We start from the raw sequence: 22975 nt of genomic DNA on the forward strand, positions 1-22975 counted from the left end.
TAAATGTCCGTACGAGCGACCAATAAAGTCGCTCGTACGGACATTTAACTAATTGAACAGGGAGCGAGACCAGTGGGATGTGCCGGGTAAGTTGCAGCATTGGGGTTTTAAAACCCCAATGCTGCAACTTACCCTGCAGATGCCACTGGAAATGCATAGGTTCGCTGTCAGGGGTTAACTTACAAAGACCGTGCGAGTGAGCCTATTGGTCACCTGCAGGGTCTTCCTCTGGCATCAACCAATTGGTTGATGCCAGAGGAGGTCCCTGTAGGCGACCAATAGGCTCATTCGCACTGCCCTGTAACCCGTGACGGCGAACCTGCGGATATCCACTTCCGGGAACTGCCGCGATGCCGCGAAGACAAGGTAAGTTAGAAGGGGGGGGAAGAATGGTAGACGAAGACGAAGACGATCACGAAGATCTTCATGGTATGTGTCTTCGTCTTCGCCTACGTTCTACCGCCGCTGTCTTCTCTTCGGCGAGTCTTCGTGTTTGTTTTCATGTTCGCCCGAAGACGAATGCACAAGTCTACTTGTGAGTGCCTCTTTGCACACATACATTTTAATATATTCAATTTAGGAGACTGGCAGTTTATGTATTAAGTTACATGTGTTTCATTTAATTGTAGGTTTTTTTTTTCTTTACATTAAGTATCCAGTATTTGTTTATCGACAAACCTGCTGTTTAGGCAGTGGTGGCCCGAATTTTTCCTCTTACCTGAGAAATGAATGGCAAATCCCTGTTTGCTAGTGAAGAAGTCCGTGCTGAACTGTAGGGTAACTGAGTTGAAAGTACTGTGGATGTCAGTGGGCAAGACAGAACCACTGAACTCCTTCATGAGAATACCACTCTCAACCGAGCCGTCCCAAATTTTCAAGACGTCGTGCACCTCCTCGGTGTGGAAAACAGTGAAATGTAAACTAAGGGAGAAAGCAGAAAAAAATGTCAGATTGTGGATACCCAAAGAGCTGCTGTACAATACAGAAAACTGCTGTTGTACCTACAAGAATATTGAACTCATTGGATAATTCAGATGGCAATGCAGGCGTAAGATCTGAGCTCTGTTCAGGTTTGGATTAGAGGCTTTGCCGCTACATTTGAATCTGATATTGTGAGTTAAGTGTAATGGTGCTATTAAGGGTGTAGTAAATGTTTTCTTGTCCTGGGGCCCAATGTCATCTTAACCTGGCTCTGATTGCAGACTTGGCTATATTAGCCATTAACCACTGTGAGTTCTTCAGGTCAGGCAACACACAACAGTGCTATTATTTTCCGGAATGTTATAGCATGTGTTAAACAACACTGGACATTTTATTGGCCAACATAGAAATGGCCTATTATACGGCTGAATAATCTTTGAAATAATAGCTATTCAGAATTCTACACTGCAGCAATAGAAAGCCAGAATGACCGTCGACCTCCTAATGGATTGTAAACTTACAAGAGCAGGGCCCATTCTCCTTCTGTACCACTATGTCTTAACGTGTAACTTCATTTATTGTAATAATGCTACGAAAACTGCTGGCCCTCTGTAAATAAATGTAAAACGCTAATGGTAATTTAAATGATTGAAATTACCTAGAAGTCTACTTTTACAATCAAAATAATAGAACAATTGTTAATGGATGTAGGGAGGAATCTGAAAGCAGATGGCCACTATTATATTCACATTTTGTATAAAATGTACTTATATAACACAAAAAAAATCCTGAAAAAATAGAATAGAATAGATCTTTCGCTCGTTTAAGGGCCATTAGCCACTAGCCCCTAGCGAGGCTTTATGAACTAAGTGGGGCAATAAGTTAAATTTTGTGACTTTTTTGTGAAATCTTCGGCAAAAAAATACCAGTGAGCTGATTTCATGTCTATTTGAGTGACTAAGATTCTGAGACTATTTCTCAGAACTGCTACAGGCAGCATAATGTTTAGTAGATTGCACTAAGATAATACATATACATAATATAAATGTTTATATATATATATTTATATATATATATAAATTACTGTTCAATGGTTTGAGGTCGCTTAGAAAAACAAATGTACTCCATTAAAATAACATCAAATACATCAGAAATACAGTATAGACTTTGTTAATGTTGTAAATGACTATTAGTTGGCTGACTTTTAATACAAAATCTTCACAGGCGTACAGAGGCGTACAGAGGCGCTTTATCACTCCCATCACTCCTGTGTTCCAATGGCAAGTTGTTTAGCCACGGCTACTCCAAGTTTAATCAATAATAGAAAAACGGTAATAGATAACAGCTAAAAACGGTAATGGATTGAACTTCACGTCTTGGCAGAAAACTCTACAAAAGCTGTACAAAAATATACATGCAAAAGAAAGAAAATATTAAAAATATCTGTCTTACAGTTGAAGTAGATGTAAGACAGATATTTTTGATTCAATTTTACATTTTTACCACATTCACTGATATGTGTATAGTTCTCTGATTGAGGTCTTCAACTGAACAACATTCATCACTATCTTGGAATTGTTGGAATATTTTTGCACTCAAGGCACAAAAAAATATCATCTGTTCCTGTGACTGCAATATTTGTAGTGGGGGTTTCTTTACTTTTACATACCACACTATTGTTTTTTCTTTATGTATTTTTCATGTTATTCCCGGATCTAAAATTCTGAAAAGAGGGGCATTGCAGATTTGTATTTGTGAAAGGTTGTATTCCCTTTTTATATATATTTTTTCTACACTATTTGGTGGGGACTTTATATATATATATATATATTTTATTTATTTATTTATTTTTTTGAGCGCACTTTTACACTTTTTTTCACTATATTGTATTTTCTGGTAATTTAGGGTTATTACGGTATTTGTTGCTGCCCCACACTGAGTTAAGCGTTGTGATCACTATGTTTTTTGTACAAACCCCAGACATATGTTTTGAGCTTCATTGACCTGGTCAGTAGGGTCTGGTTGGCATCTCTCTTGGCAAGTAGTACCACGTCTGGACTCACCTTTCCGCTTGGGGTTTACATATGGGCCAGATTAATGCTATCACAAGAGATTGTCTATGTCTATATACAAACTGCTAGATGGAGTTTGGGAGGGAAATACAGTGTAATTTGATTTTCAAAAAATCTGATTACAGATTCACTTAAATAGCCTCTATAAAGCTCTTTTATAATGGTTAAAAGCCGTAATGCTATTTTTTTTTTTACTTTTGTTCCTGGTCTGCAGTCCTCTTGTGTGAAGTATAAAAGCACAAATCTGAGATAGAAGACACTAGATTTGAAAACGCAGGCTTTCGTGTGAGACATGCATACGTTATCAGACCTTTGATGCAGGGCTGTCTTACATCACAGAAGAAATAATAATAAAGAAATGTGCTCGTGTGTTATTACATGCTGTCATATCTCCGGTAGCTTTGTCATTGATTAGCATACATTGTGCCGAGACATCTATTTGCATTTATATAGGACTTTTATCCAAAATTGGATCCAATCGTGCCTTATATTCTCAGACAGAGCAAAGGGGATTTCATCTTCAACTAAGTCACTGAAATTAAACCGGCAGATTCAAACAGACAACAGTCTAAATACCTGTCCCCAGACTGTCCCTTCAACCTCAAGTGACAGTGACACCCCGCTCCAGAGGGAGCTTCTGACCCGGCCTGTTTAATTTGTCTTAATGTTTAAACAAGAAGCGCCTTGTGCACGAATCACAGAAACTCATTTAGCTACAGGGAAGTGACCTCAAAGGCGATGGAACTTCTAGGTTGCTGGTTTCCCCAGTTGGTACTGGGTAAAATCGAAGAATTTTAAACTAGTATTCCTTAAATACTAATTATCCCAGAGGCATATCCCTGAGTACAATATATTCGCAGGCAAGTAGCAAATAAATATTGACAATGAAACACATACTTGAAATGGTATCTATCTGGGAAAAAATACCAAGGAGAAGGACTTATGGTTTATGAATAATCATAAACAACAGTGTGCAATGCCAGTCAGCAGCTGCAAAGACCAATAAGATATTGGCATGTATAAAAAGGAGTATTGATTCACAGAAGGAGGATTTCATCTTGTCTCTCTACAAGTCAATGGTGAAACTTCACCATGAATATGCGGTGCAATTCTGGGCAAGGGTCCTTAAAAAGCACATTATGGAATAAGAAAAAGGGGACTGGAGAATGTTATCTAAGATCTAAAAGTTGCATTTCTATACGCTAGAAAAAATGGAATCTTAGACGGGATATTATAACATTGTATAAATATGTGCAGGGTCAATTTAAAGAATCTCCAGTGGCCTGCTGATTAACAAAAGTGTACAAAGAACATAAGATCATCCTTAGTGACAGGAAGACCGAAGATTTCATACACAACAAAGGAAGGAATTCTTTACATTAAGGGCAACAAAGTTATGGAATCCACTGCCAAGGTTGTGCTATCGATATAATGGATTCCATCAAAGAGACTCCTGATATTCTTTTTAGAAAAGCAGAACATACAGGGTTATAAATTATAAAATAAACATCAATACATTGTCCTAAAATGGCTTAATTGGGCATTTTGCCTTCTTTTGGATTAAAGGCAGGAAGGATAGGTAGAAGGGTTGAACTTGGACTTTTTTTCAACCTTAATTACTATTACATATGGTCTATTCCCCCTGAGAACAAAAAAGAAGTGTGTCACACTAGACCATCTGAATGACTTTATTCTCAATTCCCATCACAGCTTTTATTTCCACTGAAACTTTACTAACAACAGTTAACATTTTTGTCACTATATGTGAGTATACTGAATCCTTGACATACTTGTTCGTGGTAAATAACACAATAGCCCAGGCAACGAGAGAAACACTGACATTTTTAAATTCTGTGGGGGAAAGAACTTGACCAGATAAATAAGACTTCATTGGAATTACCATAAAGCATTAGCTCAGTGAGTTGTTTGAGGAGGAAATGTCACCAAAATATCAATACCTCCAGGTCTGCATATGAATGAAGTCCATTGAAAATATACGAAATAGAAACCTTTCTGCTATACCTACATATATATATAAAACGTCCTAATGTCCTCTCTTGTCTATTCTGTGCTTGATAAAGAGGGTGCATCTATATTGAGGTTAACCGCCAATAAAAAGGAAATAGTATGTGAAGAAGAATAATCCAGGAACCGTAACATTGTGTGAAATGAAGCAGCGTAAAATGAACAGAGGGTGATAGATTACACACAGGTAACTAGCTGAGATACTCCCTGAACTCCAAATGGAAAAATTCATTTGCAGTTTCTTGTGAAATCTCACAGGAGCGTTTAGATATTTTCATGACGAGAAAAAAAGTAAAGTAAAGTTTTTTCGTAAAAAATGTTTGCAAACAAATATATTTTTTATATTTCTTTCCAGGAAAACTGCATGTGTATGGTTCCTTGATTTCTGGAATGAATTAAGCACTTGGTTAAGTTGACACTACTAGACACGCATTCTTTTAATATATAATTAATTACATCATGTTAAAAAGACAAAATGTAGCCAAGCAACATTTTTTTTATTGTCATTAAAGGGAAGGAAAGGGGGTTTAATTTCCTTATCACATTGCAAGCTTCCATTTTTGATATGTGGATATTGTGTACACACAATTTGAAACTTAATGAAGACGGAGACTGAGATGTGAGAATAATGATAAAGGAACGTTATAATCCTTTGATAGCTGTATATCCTGTGTCCCTTAATATTAATCTTAAGAAGGAGCGTTTCAAGCCTTCCAGTTTGCCGGTGGGTTAAAAAAGAAAATGAAATCACTCATTCCACAGGAAGGCCTTCGAATCCTCCGCTCGGCATGGAATAAATTTCCTAACAAATTATTCCATTTCCTCTGCCGTCCGTCACACGCAGTTTATGCCTCGTGAAAAGTAATAAGTGGGCCTGATCTGAAATTCAATTGTTCAGTTCCTTGGTAGGTAGGATCTGCGGAGGAATTCCAGTACTATTCCTAAAGTCCTTCATTTACAAAGCGAATGGGACATTTGAAAAGCCAGTGATAATATAATCAGCCCATCAATCGTATGTCCATAGGAGATTTAAAGCTTTTTGCCTTTGTGGTATATTATAACGATATCTGAATTCCAAGTAAACACTCCATCTGACTTAGCAAGGTGATACATAGGAGGGAGAGAGACATTGCTTGGCTATACACAAGGCTCCCTCTGGCAGTAAAAGTCTTAATTAGCAATAAAAAAACATGTTTCCCTTCTTCTTATTATCCCATAAATCTTATATATCTGCTTCATTTAATCAAGAGAAAGCCCATATCCTAGATTGCTCATGTGAATCTGACACTGTATGCTACTGAAGGTTAATAACAACACCCTCATTTGGAACCAATATAATGATTTAAAAAAAAAATTAAATTAAAAAACAGAGCTCCACAGAGAAAATATTCCTGGCAGCAAGGTTTTTTTGTACATATATATACTCCTTATTCCATTATCAATGTATTTATTAAAATAATTATTTTAATTAATTAACTTGAATAATTATATTAAATACATTGGGATGCATGTAAGGACATTAGGCCAGAACAATTTTGTGGAGAATTGTAGAGTGACATAAAAAGGTTAGTGGAGACAAAAAGGAGCCGAGACGAAATAAGAAAATTAGTCCATAATTAAAGTGGATTGAAAAATGACAGGTGTGGTACATGGACCACATGGTGTCCTGGTTGAAGCTCTGCTTCCCCAGGTCACGTTCTTCTTTCTCCAGGCAGGGAGTGATAACCCTTGTCTCAGCTCCATCCACACAACTGATCTCTGGAGACAGTCTGTCTACAGTGTGATGTGGCTCTTAGCAGCTCTGTTGTCCTACAGAACTTGCCTTGGGAATGCGTTTTATACACGGCTACACTGTGTGTGTGTGTGGCTTAGACCACAGTCCTTTACCTTTTCTGTCAATTGATATAGGGGGGTAGTGGGTTCACACATACCCTTTTCCATCACAGAAAAAATATTTTTAAGGTAAGAACACTAGACATACATTTCTGTAATAAATAAAAAACATTTAATGCTAAAAACATTGCTTTACTACTTTTTCTTTGCAAACTTATAACTAGGACTGGTAAATGCAGACTTTTGCTTCAGTGATTTGGAGCCTCTCATTGGTCTGAATATTAAAGATACTTTAATCATTGCATGACCAAGAAAAATAGAATAGCTCTGCCTCCTTTGTCAGATCATACAAAACAATAATACAATGTAAATTATCCAAGACAAGACAAGAGAATGTAATTATTATCATATTTTCCACATGGTGCTGTATAACATATCACATATTGGTTACAGTCCTAGTATAAACTAGACTTGTGCACATGGACCAAAACAATTCATTCTCTCTCTCTCTCTCCCTCCCTCCCTATCTTCTATGTGTCTCCACAGTTTCCCTTCTTTTTCTCTGCCTCTTCTCCTTCTTTTTCCTGTCCTCTGCTTCTTCTTTCTTCTCTGGCCACCCCCTGTGTTACCCAGGCCTCCTGGAGCACTGCCGCATCAGGGAGGAGCCTCGGCACACACCACGGGGATAACCGCCAAGCATGGGAGAGGTTGTCCTTGTGGTGCGCGGGCCAAGGCTCCGCTCTGATGCTGAAGTGATCCAGGAGGCCTGGGTAATGCAGTGGATGACTGGGAGAAGCAGAAGATAGAATAATGAAGAAGTGTAGAAAACGATGAAAGAGATAAAGCAGAGAACAAGAAGCAGAGGAGTAAACGTGGAAAACATAATTCTAAAGAACATTCAGAGCTTTCCATCGTAATTTTCAGGCATTCATACGAATTAATAAAATTGGAAAATTTTGCTAAAATTCAACTTTGTATGAATCTAAAGGCACAAGTCTTGCATGTAAATTGAAACATACACAATATATGTATACACTAAACTCCACTCACCCAATTGTGCAGCCAGCGTCTGCTTCTACAATCCAGATGCAGTTGAGATTGTGATCGTAAGGTGCAGGATACCCAGGGGACAACACTCTGCCTATTTTCTCTCCACGGATAACCCCTCCACATTCAGCTAGACACAAAAAGAAAGATAAGCTATGATGCTAAATAAATGCTAAACATACATATAGAATTTGATGACGGATGGCAATCATTAAGCCCATCGTGTCAGGTCCATCTAGTTTGCTATTAAACCTGAAACGTTATTTGTGCCTTGATGTTGTTATTTGTGCCTTTTAGCCTTAAGCGCTCCCTTGAATGTTGAAATCTCTACACTGTAGTAACTGATACTGTATTTACATCACACAAGCCTCTGAACCCCTAGATTTTAACGACACATTTTGTCATATTGCTCCTTTGGTACTATAAACTACCACATATGCAAATGTTCAGACACCTAGACTGAACAGGAGTTTTCTGGGAGATCATCAACCTCTGGAGAAAAGTAATGTAAACTATAATTTAGAGTTTACGTTTAAAAACTGACCATCATTTTTGCTGAATATTCAAAACGACAGAGACGACAAAGTGCTTTCTCCACATTTATGCAGATGACTCCAAATTTAGCAAAAACTGTTTCAGGTTTCTCTTTCTAAAAATAGCCCGTAGTGTTTTCCAGGTAGTGATTCATTAACAGAAGTGGATAACCTTTGCTTTGTTCACTTGCACTGTAAAGTCATTTCTCCTGCTGTAATATGGTGATATAGCTGCTTCTCGTACCTACGCACACTGGCAGAGGCTGATCCCACACTCTACGTTCGCCGGTCAGACACGCTAAGACGCGGCTGCCTCTGAGATTATAGCCAAGGTCACAGTTAAAAGTCACCGAGCTTCCCGCAAAATGTCCCTCGTCTTTCTCTTTGTAGCCATACTGTGGCGTCCCAGGGTCTTCGCATTTAATCAGCTCAAAACCTGCAGTGTCGAGACAAGGACAGAGAGCGGAGATGTGAAGCTGCTGCAGGACTGACCTGTCCCCCTGCGGCACTGTCACTTTGTCACACGGGGGATAATTGCAATTAAAGCCAAGCCTGGTGACTCCAGGAAGTGTCACTGTGCAAAATGACAGATTAGTCACAATATCCTATGAGATGGCCAGAGGGGACAGCGGCATATTGCAGAGTGATATAATAACACACAGAGAGATTTAATAACGCACAGAGGTAAATAATAACATGCAGATAAATATCAAATATTCAGCGCAATGGGAAACACGTGTAAAGTGATGTATAACCGAATCATGTGCGTTGTGATAATACATGCTCAGTATGGAAACACCAGCCATCCAGCAGTTTAATAAAAATCTTAAACACTTAAAAAAAACCTTAAAAATCTAACCAGAAACTGTTTACACATCTGTAATGACACATTAACACATAGGAAGATGCAACTCCTATATTATTCATTCATCTGTTCACCAAGGCTCCAGTTGCGTTCCATTGGTGACTCGACTGACTTTACCCAAGACTGAACAACCAGACCATGTCGAAGAGCATATTTTGTTTGTGAAGAGTCATGTGGCTGTTGAGTTAGACACTGCTGGCCTCCTGTCGATGAGATCATGGAGTTCCCTGTCAAGTCTATTTATCGAGCTTGTCATGCAAGTTGTGGTAGAGATGAGAAAATATATTTTCCTTTTGTCTAGCTTGAAAACTGAAAATAAATATGGTAAATCTAAGGGATACGGAACACATTGCATGCTTCTAATTTGTTTAAATCACTGAAGGTACAAAGAAAATAATTATTTCAGTTAAAACAAAAACACAGAAAAAATACATATTTTTCCATGGCTTCAAAATTTCCAGAAATTTTACATCTCTAGGTGGTGGTTGAGTCAGTCAAGTCATAGTGGAAATTGGCGACAGGGGACTCATTTACCATTTTAGAAGGCAAAGGTTTTTGGATACAAACATATTGAGTCCACAAAAAATCCCTCTGTCATTTAAAGCACTGCGGCCCACAAAATAAATGACTACGTGCACTCTGTAACTCAAAATTACCCCCACCTTGATGCCCGGGGAGGAAAACTGCGATAGGTGACATCTGTTATTCACTGACTCTCTTCCACTTACCACCAGTCAACTGCGTCAGGTCTTTTTGGTTTGTCGTGAACACATTTCTTATCACTAAAGGCTACTGAACAATAAAATCATGTAATGTAACTGTATAGCTATTAAGGGATTTCTAGGGTACATCATACCAAGCAATTTCACTTCTGGGATAAAAGTGGACCTTACGGGGGAAGTTCCAGTGCTTGCATTTACTGACATTGTAATAGTGATGGAAAAGTTGTGATTTTGGACTTTTTAAACAGCTGTAAACTAACAAGAACGACGAAGAAACAACTAACAAGAACCACGAAGAAACAACCAACAATGTTTTCTATTTAGAAAATTGTAGAGAAAATGTCTTTCTAGAGTAAGATTGATGGTTTGACAGCTTCCTGAAGACACCGAAACACAGAAGAAGTTAACTAGATGCAGAAAGAGACGCATACACAGGAACAAACAAAAAAATGACAATATGTCAAAATCAAACACAAGTGAGAGATAAACCCAAGAAAGATGGACAGAGAAGGGGGAGAGATACACAGGCAAACACATGCCAATGTACAGAGACAGCACCGACAGACAGTTTACTGCTAAATATAGGCGACTAGTGTCACTAACACGTTCCATACCACTTCCAAACCACTTCCAAACCAGTTTGCTTTTGTTTACCAAAGATGGAAATGTGTTAACATGGTCAAAATGTATAAACTTCCCATGTGCACGGTGTGAATTTTTATATAATCTGATCAATTCTAACACATTATCTACATCTACACACACATGTATTTTCTTGTCCAGCACTACGTTATGTATCCTCTCCACAAAAGCCTACTGGAGAACATATTGTAACAAGGACAATGTGACAGGAATTGTCTGCTTTGACACCTTTTGATCCGATAACGAGAAGCCTGTAATAAGGACAAACGTGTCTGCCTTTTCCAATATGATCCTCTTAAGACAGCTCGTAATGAGACAAACCTCTAACGGGCGCTGTGCTTTACATGTGAACAACTACAATTAGCTACAGCGGCTGGGAGAAAATCTTCAAACTAAAAGACATGTCGCTTGCTTGATGTGATTAGGGAATGGGAAGAGAAAATGCATGTGTGTGTGTATGTGCAATGTACAGGCCCTAGGGATTTGCATCACATAACATTGGTGGGTAATAGTATATGGAAAGGGGGCATCAAAGAGGAAAATGATCCAGAGGTTTGTGTCAGACTCACTGGAATAAACCAGCTCGAACCCTTTGCTGGTATTCTCAGCATCTGTGATGAATTCCAACCACAGAGCGCTGGAGGTGCTGTTCAGACTCCGACCCAGCATTTCCGAGTAGCTGAAAGTTCCAAGAAGCCGGGCAGAATTATTATGCCCATCATACACCTGAGAAATGAGAAAAATAGTTATAACAGAGGTTGCTGTGTCTAGGTCCTTCTCAGTGTCCTTAACACATAACTTCTTCAAGTCACTTGAGAAGTTATTCTCGTTAATTTAACAATAAGCTAGTTAATTGTTAGCCACACAGCTAGGACCCCTCAAATTTGGAACTCATCAACGTAACCTGTTACAGACCCCCATATTTCCGAATAAGCCTCCTTCCGACCTCCTCCAACTCCTTATGTCCCTGTCCTTCTCTGTTAATTGTAACGATCCAAACCCTGGCACTCACTATGATGGTTTCATATCAAAATAATGTACATTCCCATAGAATGCGTTTGCTAATTATTTTTACTATCCTTAGTAATTTAAGCAACATAAATGACCACGGCTTACAATTTTCTGAAATGTATAAATGAATGTTATTAAAAAAGACTTTACAAATATTGCAACATGAATGAGAACAAATACCAATAAAACTAAATTAATAATGTAAAGCGCTAAATAGGCTCAAACACAACAATTAAAGGGACTAACCTTTAGAAAGTCTCCAGATTGCAGGTGAAAAGCTCTTGCTCTAAGCTGGATGCCCTTCCCTGGTTGGCTCCTGATTGAGTAGATACACTCATGGTGGTTGCTATAGTTGGCTGGATAGTTTGGAGACAACAAGACGCCTTGAGTCCCAGTGACTGACGCACCACACTCGGCTGTGAGAAAAAGAAAAAGAACCAGGTTAAGATTTATGCGTCCACCAAATAAACATGAAAGGGAGAGGGGCTTATTTCTAGTACCACCATGCATGCTCCACCTATGTGACTAGAAAGACTATATCTGGACCCCATTACATTATCCAGTATAAAAGGCCAGGATTATAGGTGTAAAGCCACATTATCAAATACATAGAGCCTCCAAATGCTTCTCCACATTGTCAATCCTCCTTCTAGCTCATTTTATGGCTTAGCTTTCACACATTTACCACCAGCTGGAAGAAATAATACTCCTGTAAACTCAACTTTACCAGGCAATATTTTTGTAGATCCCTTCACCCAAATTTCTATTATGTTCTTGTACCCCTCATCCATGTTAATTTGATCAAAATGACCTCCATCTACCACATTGTATCTTTCTGCAAAGACTACTAAACCTTTTTCTATTTTTCTGAGAGGCAGCTAAACCATTCTATAAAGAGCATGCTATGTTACCAAAGCCGCAGATAAACTATGAACCTCTACAAGCCATGCAAAGATTCTTGTACGTGCTAGAGCAGCGCCAGTAGGTGCAGGCAAAAAGAATACTGCTTTATGATTTTTCTGTGCATTACTCTAGCTTTGTGGCATTAACTTCTGTCTGCTGGAGTAGAAGTCAGTGACACATTGTATTGCCAACTTGTTACAGCCTCACACCTTTTCTGATTCTTGTCACAGCGGATTGACTTGTGTCTTGCTGCATGAACAGTGGCTCTTAGCCGTGCTGTGAGAAACTTTGCACATATTACTGAGTGAGAACTTCCCATTATCCTCTGTAGAACACTGAACTGCGATGTTTAACTGGTGCTGCTGTAATATTAACCCCGTCTGTGCAGATCAATTGTACCGAAGGAAATATAGAAATAGTTACCCCCCCCCTATTAAGTATTTACTGACATGGGGGTGGAGTAGAGAAAACAATGGGAATTTAGTTCAACAGCATCAGAGACGAGTACCGAGAAATACAAAGTATAAAATTATTTTATGAAGATAAGGCTGGCTCGTTTAATGGTGTGGTAATAGGAAACATATAGAGGCATTAACTAATGTATTTACCTAATAATATATATGCCCTCTCAGCAGAAGGAGGAAGACAGCAGAAAATCCACAAGGCATTTAAACTGATAGATATCCTAGGCAACATTGCGTGTCTATGTATTGCACAAGCCCAAATCACTAAGAACTCCTGCCGCAAAACGCCAGTCCCCAATACTGTACTATTCTGCTGGATTGCACCAATGCCTAACATATGCCTTGGAAATCTTTGCGTGACTCCTAATCTCCTTGCTCCAGTTCTGAGTAGGTGCTACGTTCTCAAACCCACCCGTCCCACCTCTATCTGTAAAGGAACAAAGCAAAATTAAAGCACAGGACCACCTACCAACACACCTTGGGAGAGGCGAACTCCACACACGCCGTCTACCTCCCAGGCAGGTGATACGGGAAGCTCCTTCCAGACGGTATCCCGGACTGCAGGAAAAGGTCAAGGAGTCCCCCACACCGAAGCTGGGACCATCACGGATGCTGTGGGCTGGAACTTCGGGTCCATCACACGGCTCCAGGTCATACTCTGTAATTAATAAATTAGGGGTTATGTATCTAAAGTTGTTTTATTCACCCCCCTTTCAACTCAGTTTAGTGTCTCCATTTTTTTATTCTTTCTGTTGACAGGCCCACTGTTTCTATTAGACACATAGGGGGCACGCTGTGGCCCTTAGAAGAATATATAACAGCTGCTTTTTTACCTTGGCTTAAAGAAAGCCCTGGTGTTTTTATACATGTATCAGAATATATATATATATATATATATAACTTCTATCCTGATCTAGTTCCTATTTCCAAATCCACCTCCACTTGGCATATTCTGGAAATGCGGAAGTAAAAGTCTAGAATGTAAGCTCTTTTGCTGACGGAAGAAAAGACCCTGTTCTATAGTGCCGATCTGCATAAGATGACGGCTGTACTGTATACAATAAATGATACATGCTAACTGTCAGGGACGTATAATTAGAAGAGAGAATGCATTGTATACAGAACAGCAGTGTTACACACACAGCCCAGGGCAGAACATTTGTATCCGTCACAGGGAAATTAAGTATGAACATCAAGGCAGGATGAGACAGGAACGAGTCTAAAAGGGATGAGGGCTGTGACTCTCACAAGGGATGAAATCAGGATTACATGTCCTGTCCATTACCCTTCAGTGCCAGTAACTAACACATTATTACAATGATCATTCTGTTTACATGGTGCAGAATGAGCATCTCAAAAAAAGAGCGATATGACAATATTTAAAAATCACAGAACATATTGCTAGTAATGACCAGTTGGTAAAATAAAACATATTTAGGTAAAACAACATAGATAAAGATGAACAAATTACAGTGTTATTTAGCGCTGTATACCTATTTTTGTTGGTTGTGTTATGTTTTGTACAATGACCTCCTGTAAACTCATAATGTGTAACATTTTTTATTCAGAACCTCACAGGTCAAGCCTGAATGGTACTTAATGATCAACCATAAACATTTTGACAGCTTTGCTTAACCCCTTAAGGACCAGGCTGTTTTTTTACTTTTTGTACCCTTTGCAGGCTGTTTTAACACTTTTGCGGTGCTCGTGTTTAGCTGTAATTTTCTCCTCACTTATTTAGTGTACCCACATAAGTTATATATTGGTTTTTTTCAGGACAAGAAGGGCTTTCTTCAGATACCATTTTATTATATTTATTTATCATATTATCTAATTTCCTATAAAAAAATTATAAAATATGATGAAAAATGTAAAAAAAACTTTTTCTCACTTTTGTTTGAAAAATCTTTTACTCATCCAAAAAAGCTAATGAAAAAACCTTTTAAATACATTTGTCCTGAGTTTAGAAATACCCAATTTTTCAATGTTTTCTTGCTTTTTTCTGCAAGTTATTGGGCAATAAGTACAAGAAGCGTTTTGCTATTTCAAAACCATTTTTTTTCCAAATCTGGTCATTCTGCCCCATGTGCTATTTTGGGTATCTTTGAAGCTGGCCAATGCAATGTACCACATCAAACCATATATTTTGGAAAACTAGACATCCCAAGGTATTTCAAATGCTGGTAGTTTAACCCTTTCCATGCACTAATTCTACTACCAGCCTTTGTGGTAGTAGTTTGTTTTGTGTTTTTTATCACAAAAATTGTGCTTCAGGTATGGATTTACAGCTCCTGATATATGTCACTTTCAAACAAGACCCCAGTATGTGTTCAGCAACATCTCCGGAGTACAGTGATACCACCCATGCATGGGTTTGTCGGGTTGTTTGTAAATTTAGGAAGTGCGTTTTTTTTTTACTTGGAACTTTTACATCCGGTCCTACTGCGCCCATGTCCTAATAGGGCCATCTTTGAAGCCAGCTAATTCAATTTACCCCATCAAACCATATTTTTGAAAACCAGACACCCCAAGGTATTTCAAATGCTTTTACTTTAACCCTTTCCATGTCAAGATTTTTGGGAAGATACAGGGCTAATTTTCTCGCTTTCCCATAATAATAAACTTTATTTTTCTATTTTATTCTTTTTGGACTTTTTTTTACAGTTTGATGGAACTGGATGGTTCTTCTGATGCATAGTTTAAATGTTACCACTTTTTTTTTAAGCTTTTTTTTTTCCATATTTTTTTTATATTGTACTAATCACATTGTGATTAGAAAGCTGGGCTCCATTGACTTGCATGGTTGAATGCAGTACCTTTGTTATTTTTCAATAGACGTTAAGGGGTTAATAGATATTTGAAAGCATATTAAAATGATACCAACAATTATGTGGTTTGGTAAAACAAAAATGTACACAATAAAACAAATATTTATTTTATTTTTTTTTACCTGAAAAGGTTACATTAAATCCCTCATAGGACATAGAGAAGTCAGAGATAAAGCGGAGTTGGGCAGTGAAGTTTCCATAGAGACCAGCACTAATGGGGGTCGGTAGTCGGGACCCTGTGAGACGTTTCAGAGGCTGAGTAAAGCTGCCATTTTCTGTGATCAGCAAGAAGTCATGGCTGCTTTCCAGGTGAAAAGTATGAAAGGTGAAAAACACACCTGCAGACAAAGGAGAAAATACTAGACTTCAATTTTTTGTCTTATTTGTAATTGTTTTCTTGAGGGTATTTTTAAAGAATAATTCTGGAGCGTGGCAAGGGCAATGACATAATGAAGTGACACAGTCCCATTGTAGTAAAGTCAGCAGCATGTTTTGTAGGTAAATTTAAGGAGTCAGACCCTCTTAGGACCAAACTGTTATAACAAGAGATAATACTGAAAAGCTTACCTTTGCCATGTGATGTCTCTATTACCCATGTGCAGTTGAGGTTGTTGGGGTAGAAATCAGGAAACCCTGGGGATAGGATTGTGCCACTGGAACCCTTGATATAACCTCCACAGAGAGCTGAAAGGAGAAGATGCATTAGGAGGTGAGCTGGTATTGGATATTGAACATGCTTGTTGTCCTAATATACAGAATTCAAGTCCCCGGCCCAGCCCGCCTCGGGCCGATGGGATACACCCCAAGTTATTAAAAGATCTTAGTGGTGTACTTGCAAAACTGTTAATGGGTTTATTTAACGAATCATCGTTAAAAGGAGTAGTCCCATGATGCTTAAAATACCAGACTGGCTAAGTGTCCTGAGAGCTCCCTCCGGATGCCCAAGATTACACTTAGAATCTGGTAGTACATTTACGTCTATTCATTTTATGTACATTTGGACTTCCTAATTTGTAATTCCTCTAGTGTTAAAACCTGGATTACAGCTTTTAAATGTTCATTAGGACTTGATCCTTACCACAAGTAAACACATTTTCACATAACATATCAGAGTTTGTAAACCCTTAGACCACTTTTACCTTGCAGAGAATAACATGCTATAGAATAAAATAATTATAGTTAAAAAAAAAACTTTGTGAAAATAGAGATCTACTTCATAGTATTAAATAGTAAGGTTAAAGATTTGCAAAACGTTTTCTCATTGAGACAGCTTTGTGTGCCGTTGGTGGTGCCAACACAGTAAATAAAGAGGTGCAGGACATTAAAAAGGTGGATCAATTATGAACTCTAGAGCAGGACAAGATCTTTTGAACAATTATATCTTTGTTGTATATCAATACCTTTATTTTAATGGGCCTGCAGACATAGTATCAATTAATTGATGGAGACACCTTAAGCCAACAAACACACAATGTACCCAATTAAAATAGGATTATTAAGGTTATTTACTGCTTCAGAATATTCTCTGGAATAAAGAGTCTAGCAATCCTCCATAGTAGAACAGAGGAACCTTTCAGTGAAAGCTAAAGTCTTGTCTACATATCCTTAGAACGTTTTTCCGCTTTTGACCAAACTTGCTCTTTCACACTTTTCATCACATAAAACAACTCATCTTTTGTGGTAAAATGTACTTACACTCATATATTTGAGATTAAAGACATCGAATACACTATTCACTTGGGATTATGTATAAATAGTGATGCTGGAAAACGTCTTTTTGTTATTAACATAGCAACAAATAGAAGATTCAAGTAGACTGGACTATTATACAGTGTTCGTTGCTTTGACAATAAGCCTATCTTTTACATTTTACACCATAATCACTTTTTATTAGACTTTAACACATTTTGTTACATCCGGCAATTTGTCCGAAAACAAGGAGGGGCCCAAAGAAACAATCATAACGATGCAGCAGTATCCCAGCCTCATATAGTAGTTCCACGACAGGGCATTGCCCTCTTGCAAACTACTACAACAGCCCAGTATAATGGAGACAGATCCATGGAGAAAGAGAAGCGGATCCATCTGCTTTATTCTGGCCTTGTGTAGTAGTTCGCAACAGGGGGGCCTCATCACACACTACAGGAACATCCTTTAGCCATTCCTCCAATCACAGAGAGGGTGTGCGTCGAGGCTCCACCCTATTGTGGAAGTACATGGAAAAGGGCCAGGATAAATCAGAGGATAGCTGGGAGCAGCAGATGCAGGGGAAGAAAAAAGAAAAAGAGGAACTGCAGAGAAGGAAACGAAAAAGTGGAGACACTGAAGCACTTAGTTTGAAAAGTAAAAGGCCTCCAAATTTTGTTGTCTGATGAAAAATGGATCAAAAACAAAAAGAAAAATTTTGTCTGAATCAATTTTGGTCCATTTGACTAAGTCTACTTTTTATACATTACCCCCAAAATATTATTTTTAGGGCTTGATCTTGGTGTTTTCTCACATCACATAATAATGACTAATAATGAAAATAATTAATAATCTAAAAGCAAGATGAAGACATCACCAATTCCAAATCCAAACCTCCAAGACGAAATCCTCTATAATCTTTCCTGGGATGTAGTCTTTAGGTATCCTGAAGGATATTTTTTTTACAAAAGCTTGGAAAATTAAGATTTTATTAAAATTAACTCTATTCGAGGTTCCACACATAAGTGTTGTCTGACCTTCACAGCGTGGCAGTGGCCTGCTCCATTGGAAGTTGGGCTCACACTCTAGTGCTTTGTCATCACTTAGGGTGTATCCAGGGTCACAGCTGAATGTCACAAGAGCCCCAACATAGAAGTCATTGCCTTGCCGCTGACCATTCACAGGTATCCCAGGATCCAGGCAGTGATCTGACTGCAACTTGACAGCTGCAGAATACAGAAGGGAACCATAAGAATGATATGTATGTAACATAAACAATAAAAACAGCAGCATTCATATTCATGTAGCACGAGTGACATAAAGGCCAACAACATAAAGACACAGCAGATAACAGCAAGCCACTTTAGAGGAGCCGTAATTATGTCTTAACCAGATAGGATATTCTTCACAGTAAGAGCTTTAACATTCTTTAAATCAATGCCACAGGAGGTGCCGACCAAAAGTACTGCGGAGGCTTTTAAAAGTAAATTGCATTGAATTTTGACAAGTAAGGGTATTCATGGGTATAACATTATTAGTGTTGGTTCAGGGATTATCTAAACTGCCCTTTTTTTGTTTTTTTTTTTACAAAACTGGCTTGTGCTTGAAGAGTTTGTTTCGTCTTCCCCATCGATGCAATTAGGGTTATCTTGGATGGGTTGCATTTGATGGCCTTAAGTCTTTTTCCAGTCTTACAACATCCCATATACTAAAAAGGTTAAAACAAACGTTATAGCCATTGGATTCTCATGATTATAGCCATGACACTTTATATACAGTACATCTGCCGTGCATGTCCTTTAATAACAAATTGGAACAATACATCCCTAATTATAGAAAAACATATTGGCTACCAAAAATGACATTTTAAGATGGTCAAATGTGGATCGCTACAATGAAACAAATTAAGACATTCCCATGTTTTGCTTCATAATACAGGCAATATCCGTTCGTGTTCTTGCATGCATGCAGTACAGCTCTAGGCTTCTTCGGGCACTAAACCGAACAACGTATCAATGTCCCATCTTCATGACAAACAATGAAAATAAAAACACAACTTCATGAGAAATCTGTGTCACAGTGCGTCAAGTGGCTGCGAAGACAAACGAGGGGCTGTACACAACTGCTTCGCCTGCTTTATGGTAGTTGCACCTGGTAATGTTATAATTTAAATACATGACTAAAACGGACCTGAGAACCCATTAACATGTAAACAGAGTGATTTTTCTCCAAATGGCTGTCAAGTCATAACGCCATACACCAAAACTAGAATGTATCCGTTAAATGCACACTGTCTAATCCCAGTCCTAATTCTAAAACCGTACACTTCTGTAAAGGATCAGAAACGGGTAAACTAATTTGCAAAGAAAGATTTAAGAACATTAAAAAAAGAAAGCGGTTCTGTTGAGTTTTCCTAGAAATTCCCCATTTCTCTGTGCAATAAAAAGAGGATTTGTTCTAATCTGCCAGGGCTTCTTTCCTTTCAAGGAGTCTGCGTTCTTTATCTGTGTGTATATTGCCGGGGGGATTCTATAGCATAATGTGTATGGGACGCAATTCTTCAGCTCACGTTAAATCAAGTATAGCTTACACAGCCCCATTAAATGAAGCCGTTGCTGTTTTATTATCCTACTGAGCTGACATATCAGACCAGGCTTCCTTATAAAAGAGATGCGGTAAATTCTTTCAATCCTGATGCTTTCCTAAGGGCATGTGGAACATTACATTTTACAGATGACAATATGCGCATGCATTTGTCTATACAGTATGCAGGATCGCGTAGATGCCCACAGAAGACAAAGCAGGAGGTGAGCATACATCTAAAATACACAGAAGGAGAAATGTAGGCACGTGGTAGGGAGTCCATGTGAAATGTTAACCCTATCAGGATGTATATACTAAAAAAGTGCCTCCTCTTTGGTACAATGATTGGCTTTGGACTTCCACGGGTTTTTTTATGGTGGATCAGACGATGGGAAGCATTTATTTATATATGTTATATATGTTATTTGATTGGTTAATAGCGATGTATAGAGCACAATACAGAAAAGTAGCCATATACACAGTAACAAAAGGATATTTATACAAATGTAGAGGGTTTTAAGCAAAAAGCAGTCCTGGTTAATGCTGTAAACCTCACTAAGCAACCAATGGAATGGTCCAAGTGACTCCACCACTTTTAATCTTAATTCATTTATTAATCTTATATAAATAAGTGTCCAAGTAAGGCAAGCAGCCCATCACTAATAAAGAAAGACAGAAAATGAAAAAAGATATATATTGTGAAGCAAACCCATAACTACAATGGATCTATTACCTTTTCAAATTCTTGAAGATGCTTGGTGGATTAATATATCAAACCTGGGAGATATTTAAGTAATGCTCACAGTTGACTGCCTTGCGCCTTTTGCTATCACTACTCCTTCAAACTCTACCAGAATATTAGATTTTCCAAAGGGAGGAATATATTAATATAGAGAAGTAACCCTATCTTACAACTTAGGTGAAGATGGATGTCTCTTGTTTAGGTGAAGGTCAAAGTTTAGATGGTTCATTGCTAGTCTGCTCATATAAGGATCCTCGATGTGTCTTGATTGCAGTACTTTTGTTAAATTAGAGGTCGTTCAGTTTTAACTAATTACATGTATTTTTAAAATCATAGACGAAAAATACTCTCTAGCAAAATTTCCGGGCTCAACATGTGATACTGTGCTAAGAGGCGAACCAATTCCCTTTGAAAACAAAAATGGAATATGTTCATGTTAATGCACTCTGGTGTACAAAACACCCAGCTGCTTTTACAGAGCGATGTAGCAAAGCATTCTAGAAGACAGTCTCTTGGCAGCTCTCATTCAAAGCAAGAAATAAAAAAAAAGAAATCCAAATTAAGAAAGGATAAAAGCAGTGTTCTTATTGAATAATGCAGTCCAGAAGTCATTACTCCAGTTGTTATGGTAAAAGAAAATCAATAAAGATGATCGGACTACAGAGCGCGGAACAGCTCCTAATAGATTTTAGTTCTCCAAACACTTTGCAGCAGCACTGCTTACACAATGATGCCAATTTCTCGGTATACGAATGGTGCGCCTTTTCTCTCCTGCTGTGCACAAAGCTAGACAAATAAAAATTCCTGCAAGACCTTCCCCCACGTTTATTCATGCGATAGGTAGGGGTAATTAGTTTTAATCAAATGCCTTTTTTTCTACAAAATCAATATAGTAAACCACGATTCAGCAGATTTGCCAACGCAGAAAATGTACAATGCAAGAAGAAAATAACACGATGGAAATGGCTAGCCGACAGACTGCAGCACAAAAGCCAGTAACAAAAGAAATACGGTAACGGAAGTTAAAGTAAACTAAGTAAAATGACTCTAAATAATCATGACAATACCGAGTGTAAAACAAAAAGAGCAAGGGAAAACAATTAGAATCATTGGGTAGGCCTGGGCAAGCAAGGCAATGCTTGCTTTGAGTAGAGGTACAAGTCTCTTACTTTCATAGCGGATCTGGAAGCCAACGTCAGAATGGCTCTTATCAGTGGTGAAGAGCAGGTACAGGAAGTTACTGGTGCTGATCAGGAACTGAGGAACCTGTGTCCCATCATAAACACCAATCAGAGACGAAGAATAGGATTTACCATCCCGTACTTCCAGTGTGTCATAGTTGACCTCCGTCTTAAACCTATACAGAAAAAACAGAACAGATTGCAAATATATATATATATATCAATGAAATAGATTCTATGTGATGTAAGAAGCTGCTTTAGGGGAGGAGTGATGCATAACCTGTTTATGGATGATGCAACAATGTTTTTAAGAGAAAAGCCAACAATCACAACCACCTTTCCTTACGGTAAGCTTCCCTAATGACCCAGATTATACAAAATGCTCCACCAACTTCCATAGACGGCCCAATTTATTTACTTTATGTTAAGATTTATACATAGTCTGCTCCCTCTTAGCTATGTCCTGCTGCAAAGTATTATTTTTTATTTTTAAATAAGTAAAAATAGGGATGTTATTGTTTTTGCCTGGGGGTGCCTTTTGAAACCAATGGTGGTCCAAGTAGGCATTGCAGAATTCCCAAGCATGTAGAGCTATGCCAAGATAACTCAAAATAAGAATGGCATATTAAAGGTATTTAGTAAAGTTACTTAGATAAACGTGAAAACCCGTGTAAGAATGTTTGATAGGGAAAAAGAGATGTGCACCATTTGTCCCTCAGTTAGCCAGTGCGAGACGCATGATAAAAAAAAATATTAAAAAGTTATTAAAATTGATTTCTACTTCTAGCACAAAATACAAAGAGTACAAAGAGTACAAAATGGCCTGGGCATACTTTTTTCTCCAGGAAATTGTTCACCAAGGATAGAATTCTATTGTTTGGTAGACAATTATCAATCCATCTATCTATCCATCTATC

The 22975-nt window shown here is 38.1% G+C and overlaps 1 protein-coding gene across 1 annotated transcript in view; it reads right to left on the reverse strand.

The window, feature by feature from the left end:
- LOC149301090 (CUB and sushi domain-containing protein 2-like) overlaps window positions 1-22975 on the reverse strand; it is a 364690-nt gene that overhangs the window by 65468 nt on the left and 276247 nt on the right. Inside the window, exons 17-26 of the mRNA XM_089484609.1 lie at window positions 22047-22234; window positions 18590-18778; window positions 16434-16550; window positions 15989-16204; window positions 13508-13696; window positions 11918-12087; window positions 11230-11386; window positions 8676-8867; window positions 7902-8028; window positions 719-921 (exon numbers count right to left, since the gene is read on the reverse strand). Coding sequence (XP_089340735.1) covers window positions 719-921; window positions 7902-8028; window positions 8676-8867; window positions 11230-11386; window positions 11918-12087; window positions 13508-13696; window positions 15989-16204; window positions 16434-16550; window positions 18590-18778; window positions 22047-22234 — 1748 coding nt within the window. The remainder of the gene's footprint in view (window positions 1-718; window positions 922-7901; window positions 8029-8675; window positions 8868-11229; window positions 11387-11917; window positions 12088-13507; window positions 13697-15988; window positions 16205-16433; window positions 16551-18589; window positions 18779-22046; window positions 22235-22975) is intronic.

This window comes from Sceloporus occidentalis, unplaced genomic scaffold, assembly GCF_023333645.1.
Source record: "Sceloporus occidentalis isolate IW3139 unplaced genomic scaffold, rSceOcc1.0.p SCAF_22, whole genome shotgun sequence".
In the NCBI taxonomy this organism is placed as follows: Eukaryota; Metazoa; Chordata; class Lepidosauria; order Squamata; family Phrynosomatidae; genus Sceloporus; species Sceloporus occidentalis.